The sequence below is a fragment of the Natrix helvetica genome (genome assembly GCF_964273705.1).
Source record: "Natrix helvetica genome assembly, chromosome: 4".
NCBI classification, from domain to species: domain Eukaryota; kingdom Metazoa; phylum Chordata; class Lepidosauria; order Squamata; family Natricidae; genus Natrix; species Natrix helvetica.
Genome location: NC_138550.1, coordinates 168,053,020 through 168,069,031, shown reverse-complemented (window position 1 = coordinate 168,069,031; position 16,012 = coordinate 168,053,020). Strand labels below are relative to the sequence as shown.

Here is a 16,012-nt window from a genome sequence, read left to right as displayed (position 1 = left end):
GCGCCACATAATGGAGTGAGCTCCCGTTACTTGTCCCAGCTTCTGCCAACCTAACAGTTCGAAAGCATGCAAAAATGCAAGTAGAAAAATAGGAACCACCTTTGGTGGGAAGGGAACAGCATTCTGTGCGCCTTCGGCATTGAGTCATGCCGGCCACATGACCACGGAGACATCTTCGGACAGTGCTGGCTCTTCAGCTTTGAAATGGAGATGAGCACTGCCCCCTAGAGTCAGGAACGACTAGCACATATATGCGAGGGCAACCTTTACCTTTATATTTATACCTAATAAGAATAATTCTGGGTTTAGGTCTATTTGTTGTGCTATCATCTCTTCTGACCACCCTTTTATCTTTGACCAGTATTTTTTCGCCAATGGGCAGTTCCACCACATATGGTAATAAGATCTCTGTGCCTGTTTGCATTTCCAACACTCTGGTGACTACACATCTCTTCTTGAAGACTCTGTCTTAGCTTTTGAATCCTACAGTTCTAATCCTACACTTTTGGTTCTTCTCTTCAGCAAAGCCCCAAGGCACCTTTTTCTGACTTGGCAGATGATGAGAAGATCTTTGGCGATGGAGACATCTCACAGCTGGAGCAGAGCCAGGAAAATGCCCTGCTCTCCGAGATCACGGAGGAGGACTTAGAAGTCATCCGTCAACGGGAAGAAGCTCTTCAGCAGATTGAGGTCAGTAACAATTGTAGGAAAGCTGGAAGGCTCCAAGCATATTCTGTGGGGGCGCAGTGGTTAGAGTGCAGTACTGCAGGCTACTTCTGCTGACTGCCGGGTGCCTGCAATTTGGCAGCTCGAATCTCACCAGGCTGAAGGTTGACTCAGCCTGCCATCCTTCCGAGGTGGGTCAAATGAGGACCCGTATATAAGTCTAAGGGCTATTGCTAAATTCAAATTCAAATTCAGAATAGAGCCAGAAGAGACGTTGGAGGTCTTCTAGTCCAATCCCCTGCTGAAACAGGAGACCCTCTACCATTTCAGACAGATGGCTGTCCAGTCTCTTCTTAAAAACCTCCAGTGCACCCACAACTTCTTTTTTCCTTTTTTTTTTTGAAAAAAAAGTTATTTATTTTTATTTCCCATGTATACATTCACAAATATACGATCTCTCTTTCTACAATCCCATACGCCCATCTTATTTTACAACCATCCTACTTCTTCTTACTTCATTCCCTCCCTTCTTATCTCATTCTATACTTTCTCCTTTCCTCCTCTCCTTTCCCTCCTCTACTTCCCCTTCCTCTCCCCCTCCTCCCCTCTTTTCCCCTTTCCTACCCTCTCTCCTACTCTTACTTCCCTTCCATTTCTTCCTCTCCTTTTCCCTTTCTTCTTTCCCTCTCCTTTCTCCTCTCCTTCCTATCTTTCCCTCTACTCCTCTCTCCATTCCCTCTTTCTGTTGTTGTAGTACCCACAACTTCTAAAGGCAAACCGTTCCACTGATTCTGTCAAGAAATTTATCTTTAACTCTAGGTTAAATATCTCCTTGATCAGTTTCCATCCATTGCTTCTTATCCTGCCTTCTGGTCCTTTGGAGAATAATTTGACACCCCCCCCTCTTCTTTGTGGCAGCCCTTCAAATACTAGAATACTGCTATGATGTCCCCCCTAGTCCTTCTTTTCTGTGGACCAGCCACCCCCAAATCCTGCAACCGTTCTTCATATGTTTTAATCATTCAACCATCCATCCATCCATCGATCCATCCATTCATTTCTCCCAAGTCTTTATGCCTGGGTCATCAGAACCAACATTCCTCTAAAGCTAATCCGGAGCTTCCAATGTACTGACTCCAATTTTCCAATCCAGGATTTGGAGTTCCATCCAATCCTAATTCTCCATGACCCCATGACTTCCGGGACATAAATTATAATAGCAAACTACCAGCTTCACCTTTGTTGCAGGAAGTGCAGACAAGGAGAACAAGGATGCTTAACACAGGATTAGAACTCACCGTCTCCCGATGATTGGCCCGAAGTCACTTAGTCCTTTTTCATGCATAAAAGAGGACTCACCGTCTCATAGTTGCCTCGATGTTGTGTCCTCTTGGCCACCGGCCCCTCCACCAGTCAAATCAGAGGAGGAGGAGGCATAGGAGTCAAGGCAAGCCGAGAGCTCCGAGGGGGAAGAGGGAATTGTGCTGTGTGAGAGAGAGAGAGAGAGAGAGAGAGAGAGAGAGAGAGAGAGAGAGAGGGAGGGAGGGAGGGAGGGAGAGGGAGAGAGAGAGAGGCGGAGCCTGGGCCGTCCATTATCCCTCAGATGGAGAATCTATCAGGGTTCCAAATAGCATCCAAAAATCAGAGTCCGAGGCAAAGGATTCCTCAATGTTCCAATTTATGAAGAGAGCCATGTTTGCACATCTGGGAAAACCCAAATCTGAAAGCTTCCCTGTTTTCCCCACCCAGTTGAAAGTTCAAGATCTTGCCCCCACACTCACAAGTCCATCCCATGGTCCAATTTCCCACTGCCATGCTGGCAGTTCCACCCATCCAGTTCCGGTCAGGTGCAAAGACAAAGGATGACCTTGGCTTTCTAGAAAGAATTTTGTTATGGCTACATATCATCTAACTCCGTACAATCCCCCCTCCCATTTTCCCACCATAGAAAACGAATAGGGTGAAAAGATAGCTACAGGCCTGACAGAGTCAACAGCCCCCAGGTCTGGAGGTGGCTGATGCGGAAGAGGGGAAACAACTGGGTCCAGTGCCTGACTTGCCGATGTGCAGAAGGCAGAGGAGAGGAGAGCAGTGGAAATCTATGGGCTGGTCCTGGGGAAGGAAGAGCCACCACTGCTAGAGAAGCTCAACCCTAGCTCTGGAGATAAAAGGCAGGAGGCAGAGATGAATAGGTGTGGCAGACAACTATTCATCTCCCCTGCCAGTTAGACTTGTTAGCTTAGCCTGCCGAGAGAGAGAATCTTTTTGCCGGGGCTGTTGGCACCGCTAATTAAAGGAACCTTGTTTGGTTGTGTTTGGAGATCTGGGTCAGAAAACTCAAAAGTCAGTCAGCCAGCTTTCATGCCTATGCCGTTTTATCATCATTAACCACCAACTCCTGCCAAGCTCACCTTTAAATAGCAAATTAGCTAGAAAATCCGTCTCGGTAGCCTCTGGATCTGGGCAGCTTCCCTTTCTTTGGAGCTCTTAATCTCTCCATCTTTTAAAAACCAGGCGCATCTGTTGCCCCGTTTCTCCCAACCCTGCAGACACGGGGAGAAAAACTCCCTTCCATGGCAGATGTTAAACGAAGAGCGAACTCAGCGATAAAAGAACTTGCAAACGGAACTGCCAGGCTTGGATTAGGAAATGCAGCCCAGGGTCTCCCTAATTGGATTAAGCTAATTGCTTCGAGGTGGATCTGGGAATATTCCTAACGCAGCAGGGATTGTGATGTTATCTACCCTAGTAGAGGAAGAACATAAGATGTTCGAACGGCTGTCTGTGACTGTTGGGTTTTCAAGCTGTGGGAGGGGAGAGAGAGGGGGGGAGGGAGGGACAGAGGGAGGGAGGGAGGGAGGGACGGATCCAGAAGCTGAGGTGAGAATGAGGCATGATTTAATGTAAACTGCAGCCTTAATTCAGCTGATGGGGATTAGATGGGCCTATAGGTCTCTAATGAAGCTCATTTTATGGTGATGCTTATCTTCCATGCTTAGATGTTCACGGAGGGTGTAGAAATAGGACTGAGAGGTTACAAGAGATTGCCTGGTCTCCAGGTGGGCAGGTGTCGTTTTTAGATCACCACCGAAAGTGCTGGGGAAAACTCACCACCCTACAAGAAGCCATTTCAATCAAGGGGGTCTTTTCCTAAGGGCCCCCAAGTTACCAAAATAAGGTACTGGTGGTGCCTGAAGTCTTTTTCTCCTTTCATCCAGGGAGGGAGGGAGGGAGGGAGGGAGGGAGGGAAGGAAGGAAGGATGGAAGGAAGGAAGGAAGGAAGGAAGGAAGGAAGGAAGGAAGGAAGGAAGGGTCAAGACAAAAACGGAAGAGTGTTTTGGGGCACTACCAAGGATGGAGTCAGGGAGCCTTCCTTCCTCCCTCCTTTCCTCCCTCCCTCCCCCCTCTCTTTCTCTCCCTGTGCACGTGTGTCTCTATCTCTTTCTTTCTCCTTTAGATTAGATAGATAGATAGATGATAGATGATAGATGATAGATGATCGATAGATAGATAGACAGACAGACAGACAGACAGACTCCTGTTGATAAAACATGATGTCTGTCTGTCTATATCTATCTATCATCTATCTATCTAGATTCTATGTTTTATCAACGGGAATCTATCTATCGGGTCAATCAATAAATTGATAGATTGGTTTTATGTTTTATCAACAAGAATACAATGCAAAACAAAGAAAACAGAAAAAAAAAATCCAACAATAACAACAAAAAATGGGTTAAAAAAAAACAAAAAAAATGAACCAAACATCAAATAACTCCATCACTCCACAGAGAAAAATAAAATAAAAATAAAATTCCACCCTTGCTGGATGCTGGAAAGATAATCTAATAAAGCTGATAAATTCTCCTCCCCTTACATAGCAGGTCTAAAGATAATTATAAGCTTCCTTATCCTTACTTAACGTGAAAAAGGTATAAACAAATATTTCTTGTCTTGTTCAGGAACACACATTTGTAATGATCAAATCGGCCCAGCACCTAATCATAATCTAAACTGTCATCTTGCAAACAGCCACGTTAACACTCTGCCATCCAAATATTTATCTCTTGAATTCCAAACCTTGAAAAACATTGAATCATATTTGTAATCTAGGTATGAGCCGTGGTGGCGCAGTGGTTAGAGTGCAGTACTGCAGGCTACTTCAGCTGACTGCCGACTGCCTGAAATTTGGCAGTTCGAATCTCACCAGGCTGAAAGTTGGCTCAGCCTTCCTTCCTTCCGAGGTGGGTAAAATGTGGAGCCAGATTGTTGGGGTCAAGAGGCTGACTCTGTAAGCCGCTTAGAGAGGGATATAAAAGCACTGTGGAGCGGTACATATGTCTAAGTGCTATTGCTGGTCCTTCCTTCCTTCCTTCCTTCCTTTCCAGTGGTTAGAGTGCAGTACTGCAGGCTCCTTCTGCTGACTGCCGACTGCCTGCAATTTGCCGGTTCGAATCTCACCAGGCTGGTTGACTCAGCCTTCCATCCTTCCAAAGTGGGTCAAATGAGGAGCCAGATTGTTGGGGGCAAGAGGCTGACTCTGTAAACCGCTTAGAGAAGGCTGTAAAAAGCCCTGTGAAGCAGTATATATGCTATTGGGAAGGAAGGAAGGAAGGAAGGAAGGAAGGAAGGAAGGAAGGAAGGAAGGAAGGAAGGAAGGAAGAAGGAAGGAAGATAAACAAGAAGAAGGAAGCTGTAGTGGTGGTGTGGTTAGAATGCAGTATTCCAGGCTAATTCTGCCAACTGCCAGGAGTTCAATCCTGACCAGGAGTTTGATCTTGACCAGCTCAAGGTTGAGTCAGCCTTCCCTCCTTCTGAGGTGAGTAAAATGAGGACCCAGATTGTTGGGGGCAATATGTCTACTTTGTAAACTGCTTAGAGAGAGCTGTAAAGCACTGTGAAGCGGTATGTAAGTCTAAGGGCTAGTAGATGCCTTCTGAAGGCCATTACATCAACCCCTTCCGACTTGATCCCACATTATATGAACTAATTAAGATTCAAATGTTTCATAAGTTGTGGCTGTAGGGTTTAACAATTAGAAAGGAAGGACTAATTCATACTTCCATATTCATTCGTATTGTAGGGGGTGGCAACATGTATTTGAAGAGCCCATTGGATGTCAGGAATTCGGTAAAAAGGCCCATATAATGTCAATCCATTGTCTGTCCAGGTAGATCTGGTTCATGGTTATAAGAAACAGAATATTTTTGGTAATGATCTGCTTGATTTCTTCACCATACTGATAGAAGTGGATGTTTGTAGCTCGGGTTGAACTGTGGGGTCCTTGGTGCTCTCTGAGCGTGATGGTTTTCTTGCAGACGTTTCATGACCCAACTAGGGAACACCATCAGGGCTAGAAGGGAGTGGGGTTTGCAGGGAGGAGGTGGAGGAAGTATGTGGGGTCTCTGAGTTTGGTGGTTTTCTTATGGGCATTTCATGACCCAACTAAGTAACATTCAGTGCATACCCAAATCATTCTGTAATGAACCCGAGTGTCTCTCTCTGTCCTTTGTCCTCTGGCTATGCACTGAACCCATGTTGGCTAGGTAAATCATTTAATTGTGCAGGACAATTAAGCTATCAGGGATCCTTGATACTCTATGATTTGGTGGATTTGTTTAGAGATGTTTTATGACCCACTAGGTAGCATCATCAGTGCTGGAAAGGAATGGAGTTTGTGGAGAGGAAGAGGAGGAGGACTGCAGAGTCCTTGGTGCTCTCTGAGCTTGGTTGTTTTCTTGCAGACATTTCATTACCAAACTAGATAACATTATCAGTGCTAGAAGAGAGTGGGGTTTGCAGAATGGAGGAGAAGGAGGAGGACTGTGGGATCCGTGGTGCTCTCTGAGCTTGGTGGTTTTCTTGCAGACGTTTCAGGACCCAAGTAGGGAACATCATCAGTGCTAGAAGGATATAGGGTTTGCAGGGAGAAGGAGAAGGAGGAGGAGGCAGCCTGGAAAGTAACATATTGTTTCTTATATTGCATAATTTTAACTACTCAACCAGAATTTTAACTTCTGTCCTAGCCCTTGAGTAGTTTTGCTCCTGTAGCCATGAAGAACAGATGCTTAAATAAGTGGAGGTTGTCCTCTTGCAGGGCAGAATCAATGCCCGAACATCTAAAATAATGGGGAAAACCTGGGAGAAACAGCTTTTGGTAGTATGTGTGTGAGGCAATGGTGAGTTGCTCTTACCATCTCTACCAGTACTCATGGGGCCACGCATCTTGTTCAATCCACCGTCCCTGCGACACCCAGCTGCTTGTTGGGGTGAATGTGTGCACAATTGCCCAGTTGCTTTAAAAACAGATGTAGAACGCGGACAGGCGTGTGGGCCAAATGAGCCACCGTATTGGTACACTGTCAGCTGCTCCCGGCTCCTACTGCTACGGCCGTACCGTACCGTACCGGGAGGAACCCACCACTGGTGTGAGGTTAATATAACACCATAAAGTATAGCTCCCTGCTCCACGGGGTATCAGAAGCTCACAAGGGGCTTAATGCAACTTTGAAAAACAGAAGAGGGGACAAAAAGAGAATAGCATGATGTAGAGGAGGGCTATCAAATTCGAGGTCCACAGCTGGATCTGTCCCATGATGTGGTTGGATCCAGCCCCTGGGCCCATCCTGCTCTACCCAATGGGAAGAGGAAAGATCGGGCCAGCCTGGCTTCGACCGGCCTACCCAGTGCGAAAAGGAAAGATCGGGCCAGCGTGGCTTTGGCCCAGTCTACCCAATGCCAAGAGGAAACATGCCAGCTGTTTGGGGAGTGGTTTCAAGCTGGCCACGTCCATCCAGTTGGCCATGTCCACCCATTTGGCCACACCCACCCAGTCAGCCATGCCTCCCTGAGGTCAACCACATGATGCGGCCCTCAATGAAATTGAGTTTGACACCCCTGATGTAGAGGGACCCCCCCCCCAAAAAAAATCTGTTTCAATCTGTTCTTCACACTAAGAATTTTCTTGGAGCTGAGTTTAGAGAAAGAGAATAAATGGCGCCAGCAGAGAGCTTGCAAGCTACTGGTGGCACGATCGTGTCGGGAAATCTATGTGAGGTCATTTGGACGGCTTTCTAATAATCAACCGTATATAATAGCCTCCTTCCCTGGAGATCTTATAAAATTGGATTTGTGTACTCAAAGCTAAGTCCTCTTCGGGAGTCAAGGAGAAAGTTTGTCCTTCTCTCACACCTCATCGTCTCTTCAGCGTCGGTTGTCGCTCGGAGTTCAGTCTCCCTCCGGGTTCTGCAAGGTTCTTGAAAACTCACTCGATTGTTTCCCGCAGAGGTGGGTTCCTACCGGTTGGGACCAGTTCAGCCGAGTAGGTAATAACTTGGCTGGCCACGCCCCCGAACTGGTTCTATTGGCCGCCATCTTGGTTTTTTTTGTTTCTGCCGGCAGCCTGCGGAGCTGGCAGCAGAGTTGGACAGTGAGGAGGTTGGGGAGGAACATGGGCCAGTCCTGGAGTCTGGGAAAGGCTCTGATGAGGGCTCTGCGTCGAAGGCAGAGAGGGGCCCAAGGCCATCAGGTAGTGATGTGCTGCCTCCGGAGTCTGACGTCAGTGAGTCAGAAGAACATGCTCAGAGCTGTCAGAAGGCAAGAACAGTTAAGACAAAAGGGGCGACTCGGGAGTAAGGCTTGGACTTTATTGGCCCTTTCCATAAGACATAAAAGAGGAGCAAACAGACGTGAACCTTTGCAGGAAGCAATTACTTGCATTTTATTCTTTGTACTATTTATGTTGTTTGGATTTGTTGCCATGGATTGTACCAGTGGGCTAAAACCAATCCCATTGTATTTATTTTGTACAATGACAATAAAGGGTGTGTGTGTGTGTGTGTGTCTGTGTGTGTGTCTGTGTGTGTACCTATATCTATATCTACGTCTGTCTGTCTGTCTGTCTGTCTGTCTGTCTGTCTGTCTGTCTATCTATCTATCTATCTATCTATCTATCTATCTATCTATCTATCTATCTCATTCTGGTCGGTTCAAACTCTGAGAACTCCGTTTGACTCTGTGCTCCGTTAGGCCTTGCAAAACTAATTGGCGGTTAGGTCTACGGCAGCATTTCAAGGGAGACAAAGGTGGGCGCTTCTCAACATTACCCTGAAAGACTTTGGCAACTCGAGCAGACATCTGTCAGACTCTTCGCAGACTGTTTGTGAATCATTGTGGGCTGTGAACGACCATAATTCACAGCCGTTTAAATAAAAGAGAGAGTTTGGGGGACTAAGCGTGTGATTTATGCTTTCTCGGGAAGCCTAGATCAGAACAGTCCCATATTCCTTGAATGTGAGGAAGAGATTGCAATTGTTTCTGTTTGCCACCTTTCAAGACAAAATAAGTTTTCACAGCATAACATTCTAGACATAATTTTTTTACCCAAACCGTAACTAGTTCAATGAAGCAGAACTTGCTCTGGGCAGCCGCTTTTCACCCTGTTGCTTTCCTGCTTTCAAAGCCAACCCCTGGGGCAAAAAAGGGTAAAATGATCTAAGTGGCTTAACCTTCTGTTCAGTAATCCCTCTGTTTCCCCCACCCGCGCCCAACCTCTGGATTTTAGGCCATTTATGCAGACAGATTCCGCCAAGTTCTCAAGGAAAAATGGGAGAATATTCCAAGCACGTAAATTCTTTTATGGTATACCTGAGGTTAAGAAGATAACCAAGGGAGAAGCTACCCTTCCCTTCCAGGAAGAGAATTTTAGGAATTAGTGGGAACCTGCTGCTGGTTTCTGGTGAACCTGTCACTTCCTGTGAGTCTGCCACACTTGTGTTTACTATTATAAATAACTAGCCGAACACCCGGGGTTGCCCGACTATTTATTTATAAGGGGGAAATATCTAGACCGAATGTAGTTTCTAATGTTTGATTTTTCTCCCTTACCAGAGGGAGCCCCCTTGTGGACTACTGTGAAGCCGTTGCCATGGCAACTCCACTGTGCTGTACAGTAGAAGCCATTTTATGGCACAAAAGGCTGTATCATAACGGAACACACACACAGCCCTCCAAGGAGTGTTAGGAGTGTCTTACCCCCCACAATATTTGTCTCCAGAGTGTAAGTCATATATGTACCAAGTTTGGTTGAAATTGCTTGAGGCGTTCCAGAGTTATGCTAGTGCACACACACACACACACACACACACACACACAAATACGATGCTGAAATTGTGGACTCACAATAAGAGTTTCGTATGCAGAGGAGGAGTGGAGAACAGGACACCATCTGAGGATGCTGGGCTCTCCTAATTCACAGAGATAATCAGAATAATAGAACAACAGAGTTGGAAGGGACCTTGGAGGTCTTCTAGTCTAACCCCCTGCTCAAGCTGGAGACCCTACACCAGTGATGGTGAACCTTTTGTGGCTCGCGTACCAAAAGTGGGGGGAGCACAGGTGAGGTCATGTGCGGGCATGCCACACCCATAATGCTATGCGCATAACCCCAGTGTGCATGAGCGCATGGCCAGCACTCTCCCCCATTTTTGGTGTGCTTTTTTCGCCCTCCCCAGGCTTCAGAGGCTTTATAGGAGCCTGGGGAGGGTGAAAACAGCCTCCCCCACCCACCCAGAGGCCCTCTGGAGGCGTCAGGAGCTCCCTGGAAGCTCTGGAGCATGGAAAACCGGCCTTATGGGCAAAGTGGAAGTTCGGGAACGGACTTCCAGTTTGCTCATAGGATCATTTTTTGCACGTGAGGTGTTGCCCTGTCAGCTGGGCAGCGCAAATGCGCGCACTGGCCAACTGACTTCGTCCTTCTTTGGAGGCCATTTTTCACCCTCTGGAGGCTTCAGGAGCTTCCCTGAAGGCTCCGGAGGGCTAAAACTGGCCCTATGAGCAAACCAGAAGTACATTTCTGAACTTCCAGTTTGCCCGTAGGACCGGTTTTTCATGCTCTACAGGCAGCGCCTTGCGTGCCCGGACAAATGGCTCCATAGGTTCGCCATCACAGCCCTACACCATTTTAAACAAGTAGCTCTCCAGTCCCTTCTTAAAACCCTCCAGTGATGGTGTACCCACAACTTCTGGAGGCAAGTTGTCCCTTCCAAGTTTATAATTTGATGGTTCCATAATACTGCTCCATCTTCTGATATTTAGAGTCTGAAGATACTCAAGAAATGGATTCAGAATCCATCTCTGGACTAGGAATCTCGTTCTTGACATGTATATCTCCGGCTTCACCCACTGTAAAACTTCAAACAACAACAACAACAACAACAACAACCCACAAGAGGTCCTTCTCTATCAACCTCAGCTTGCAAGAAAACAGATCTGTGCCCTTGATCGACCCTTCCGATAATAATCCGCATAGCAAAACATCTCACAATTTTTCCCCCCCTCTTGGCTAACCATAAGAGTTGGAACGGCCGGCCTGCCTAGCTTCCAATATTTCTCCATGACCCCAAATATCTTCCTCACTTGCTGATGAGTTGTGAACATTTCTAAGGCACAACAAAAGTCTGTTGGGGTGAAAGCAGCAGATCTTGAAGGATCTTTGGATGGTGTTGTTGGTAGCTCAAACGCTTAGCATGACAGATTGTTCTTTGAGAAAGAGAAAATAGAATCTCCCAGGGAATTTGCCAATATTTACCCAGGATTATGTTTTCATTCATTTGCCTGTCCTTTTTGGGGGGAACGGCTCATTAGAAGAAGAAGAAGAAATTGTTACGTTGTCTATATCTGACCTTAACCAAGGAAACCATATTTCCCTGACATTTTAGAATAGGGCTCTCCAAATTTGGCAACTTTGCAGATTAAGATTAACAAAATTGGAAGGGACCTTGTAGGGTAGCTAGTCCAACCCCCGCCCAAGCAAGAGACCCTACACCATTTCTGACAAATGGCAGTCCAGCCTCTTCTTGAAAGCCTCCAATGTTGAAGCTCCCACAACTTCTGAAGGCAACTTCGGTTCCATTGGTTGATTGACCGTCAGAAAATTTCTCCTTATTTCCGGGTAGAATCTTCCCTTTTTCAATTTCCATCCATTATTCCTTGTCTGGCCTTCAGGTGCATTGGAAAATAGCTTGACCCCCCTCTTCTCTCTGGCAGCCCCCCAAATATTGGAAGACTGTTCTCATGTCTCACCTGGTCCTTCTCTTCCCTAGACCAGCCATGCCCAGTTCCTGCAACCGTTCTTCATATGTTTTCATCTCTAGTCCACTAATCATCCTGGTTGCTCTTCTCTGCACCATTTCCAGAGTCCCAACATCTTTTTTTTAATAATGTGATGACTTTAAGACTTGTGGACTTCAACTTCTAGAATTCCCCAGTCAGCATGGCTGGCTGAGGAATTCTGGGAGCTGAAGTCCACAAATCATAAAATTGCCAAGTTTGGAGAGCCGGGTTTTAGAATAGAATAGAATAGAATAGAATAGAATAGAATAGAATAGAGAATGGAATAGACTAGACTAGACTAGACTAGACTAGAATAGAATAGAATAGAATAGAATAGAATAGAATAGAATAGAATTATTTATTGGCCAAATGTGATTGAACACACAAGGAATTTGTCTTTGGGGCATATGCTCTCAGTGTACATAAAAAGACAAGATACATTCGTCACGAATCATAAGGTACAACACTTAATGATAGTCATAGGGTACAAATAAGCAATCAGGAAACAATTGATATCAATATAAATCATAAGGATGCAAGCAACAAAGTTTCTCATAAGTCATAAGTGGGAGGAGATGGATGATAGGAACAATGAGTAGATTAATGGTATTAGTAATGCAGACTTAGTAAATAGTTTGACAGCGTTGAGGGAATTATTTGTTTAGCAGAGTGATGGCATTTGGGAAAAAAACTATTCTTGTGTCTTGGTGCGCAGTGCTCTACAGCATCATTTTGAGGGTAGGAGTTGAAACAATTTATGCCCAGGATGTGAGGGGTCTGTAGATATTTCCAGGGCCCACTTTTTGACTCGTGCAGCGTACAGGTCCTCAATGGAAGGCAGGTTGGCTGTAATTGTTTTTTCTGCAGTTTTGATCATCCTCTGAAGTCTCTGTCTGTCTTGTTGGGTTGCAGAGCCAAACCAGACAGTTGTGGAGGTGGAGATGAGAGACTCAATCATTCCTTTGTAGAACTGGATCAGCAGCTCCTTGGGCAGTCTGAGCTTCTGGAGTTGGGGCAGAAAGAACAGTCAACACGGCTGGCTGAGGAATTCTGGGAGTCGAAGTCTAGAAATCTTAAAATTGCCAAGCTTGGAGAGCGGGTTTTAGATGGAAAGATTCCATATAATCCTCCCATAGCGAGCCTACTAGAGAGACAAGGCTGAAATCCAGTTTACGTTGGCTTGATGAAAGATCTTCCTATATTATTCGGAGATGGTGATGATGAAAAGTCAATGACACCATACTTCTCAATACCACGAAGAACAACTATGATGGCGGCCTACACCAGTCTTGCTTCCACACCATTTGATTGATGTTAGTGACATATAAATAATAATAAATTTAAATTTATTAGCCGCTCCCTTTCCAGACAGGACTCGGGGCGGCGTACAATGGAGTATATAAAACATAAAACATGTATACAAACACATAAACATACATATATACAGGACATACATGCACGGAGGAGGTAACAAATTACATCACATTGGACAATTAAAAGTCACCATTAAAATACCCCAATTGTAAGAACGCAATTTAAAATTTAAAAAATTTAAAAGAACTGTCAGGAGGAGTAAGAAAAATTTACGGTTGAGCCAGGCCAGATAATTGAAAGAGGTGGGTCTTCAACTGTACACGGAAGGAGCGGAGATCGGAAGTAGTCCTGATGTCACGGGGGAGGTCATTCCAAAGGGCTGGGCCCATCACAGAGAAGGCTCTGCTCCTGGGTGTCGCCCCCCGACACTGTTTGGCGGACGGCACCCGAAGAAGTCCCTCTCTGTGTGAGCGGATTGGTCGTAGGGATGTATGGGGCAGGATGCGATCCTGCATGTAACTAGGTCCTGTGCCATGAAGCGCTTTAAAGATCATGATCAAAACCTTGAAACGCACTCGGAAGACTACAGGAAGCCAGTGCAGCTCGCGCAGGAGAGGTGTTACAGGGGAGTACCTAGTCCTCCCCATAATCACCCGCGCGGCCGCGTTCTGGACCAACTGCAGTCTCCGAGTGCATCTCAAGGGAAGCCCCATGTAGAGAGCATTGCAGTAGTCCAGGCGAGACGTCACTAGCGCATGGGTGACTGTGCGTAGGGCATCCCGGTCCAATAAGGGGTGCAATTGGCGCATCAGGCGAACCTGATGGAACGCCCCCCTTGCCACGGCTGTTACATGGTCATCCATGGACAGCCGGGCATCTAGGAGGACGCCCAAATTGCGCACCTGTTCCATGGGGGCCAGTTGCACGCCCCCAATGGCCAGAGATGGAAGCAACTGGTTGAACCGGGAGGCCGGAAGCCACAGCCACTCCGTCTTGGAAGGGTTGAGTTTTAGTCGGTTGTCATCCATCCAGACCCGTACGGCCTCCAAACACCGGGACATCATTTCGACGGCCTCATTGGGGTGGTTCGGGGTGGAAATGTATAGCTGAGTATCATCAGCATACAGATGATATCCCACCCCAAAACCACGGATGATCTCGCCCAGCGGTTTCATGTAGGTGTTGAACAGGAGAGGCGAGAGCACCGACCCCTGAGGCACCCCACATGTGAGTGGCCTCCGGGTCGATCTCTGCTCCCCTGCCAACACACGTTGCGTCCGGTCAGAGAGGTAGGAGCCAAACCACCGTAGAACGGTGCCCCTGACTCCCAGCCCCTCTAGCCGGTGCAACAGGATACCATGGTCGATGGTATCGAACGCCGCTGAGAGATCTAATAGGACCAGGATAGAGGAACAGCCCCTATCTCTGGCCCTCCAGAGATCATCAACCAATGCGACCAAGGCCGTCTCCGTGCTGTGCCCGGGTCGGAAGCCGGACTGGCGCGGGTCTAGATAATCATTCTCCTCCAGGTGACGTGGGAACTGTTGTGCTACCACACTCTCTACAACCTTCGCTAAAAAAGGAAGGTTGGAGACTGGACGATAATTGACTAGGTCCATTGGGTCCAGGGAAGGCTTCTTGAGCAGGGGCCTCACCACCGCCTCTTTCGAGTCGCTGGAATGGGACCTTAGAGGTTTCCTAGTCCAACCCCCTGCTCAAGGAGACCCTACATCATTTCTGACAAATGGCAGCCCAGTCTCTTCTTAAAAACCTCCAGTGATGAAGCTCCCACAACTTCTGAAGGCAATTTCTGTTCCATTGATTAATTGCCCTCACTGTTAGAAAATTCCTCCATATTTCTAGGTTGAATGTCTCCTACTTCGGTTTCTATCCATTATTCCTTGTCTGGCCTCCAGATGCTTTGGAAAATAGTTTGACCCCCTCCTCTCTATGGCAGCCCCACAAATATTGGAAGACTGCTATCATGTCTCCCCTGGTCATTCCACTCATGAATTGTCCTCACTGTTAGGAAGTTTCTCCTTAATTCCAGGTTGCTTCTTTCCTGGATTAATTTCCATCCATTGTTTCTTGTCTTGCAGTTTGGACTGCTGGAGGTGATGCAATTGAGATGATGCAATGAAAGGGGCTTTGGGCAAATCCTATTGTGACTGAGGGCGAATCCTACCTTTGTTGGAACTTGAGTGTGGGTATTTGCTTATGAATAGAGCCGGCTCTCTCTTAAGTGCTGCCACCTGCTGTGGGCTGTTGAGGAAGGCGGGAGCTGCTTTCCAAAAGGATGTTTCTCCATTTCTCATCCAGGGAAATATATTTTTCGGCCTTTTTCATAATCCTCAAAATAGCTTGTTAGGGATGTAACCCTAGGTTTGGCTTGGCAATGTATATAAGCTATGATTATTTTACTGTTACTTTAAATGCTTAAGAGGTGTAATTGGTTTGTTACCTCATGCAGCTATAAGAGGGAGCCGGAATGGCTGTTAGATCTCTCTGTTTTGTTAGAAGCTGATCAGGTGTATTTTGAGGTATTGTGGTTTGCTACTGTTTAGCTAAACTTTGTGTGTTGAACTGAGAATATTGATAACTGAATTACTGGACCGTGTATGACTTGGACTGTTAACCGGACTCTGAATACCTCTATATTTCTACATAGTAAACTACTATATATTTATACTATTCAGTGTCTCTGTATGCTGGTTTGTGTGTGTTATTCCATATCACTCTCATTACGCTTCTCTGCATACTCGCTCTTCTAACGGGGAGCTTAATTACTTAACTTAGCTCATTCTTCTAGGAGAGGGATGGGTGCTAACTTGACTGATCCAGTCAAGTCCATCTGTCCTTAGTTCTTTTATTCACTTTGATTTTTAAGCTTTGGAAATAGCATCTCATTTGCAGGTGGACG

At 46.3% G+C, this 16,012-nt stretch overlaps 1 protein-coding gene across 5 annotated transcripts in view; it reads left to right on the top strand.

Moving 5' to 3' along the window:
• TSNARE1 (t-SNARE domain containing 1) overlaps positions 1-16,012 on the top strand; it is a 291,135-nt gene that overhangs the window by 157,794 nt on the left and 117,329 nt on the right. For all 5 annotated transcript variants that reach the window (XM_081951106.1, XM_081951107.1, XM_081951108.1 and 2 more), the window contains one exon: positions 523-690. In XM_081951106.1, coding sequence (XP_081807232.1) covers positions 523-690 — 168 coding nt within the window. The remainder of the gene's footprint in view (positions 1-522; positions 691-16,012) is intronic.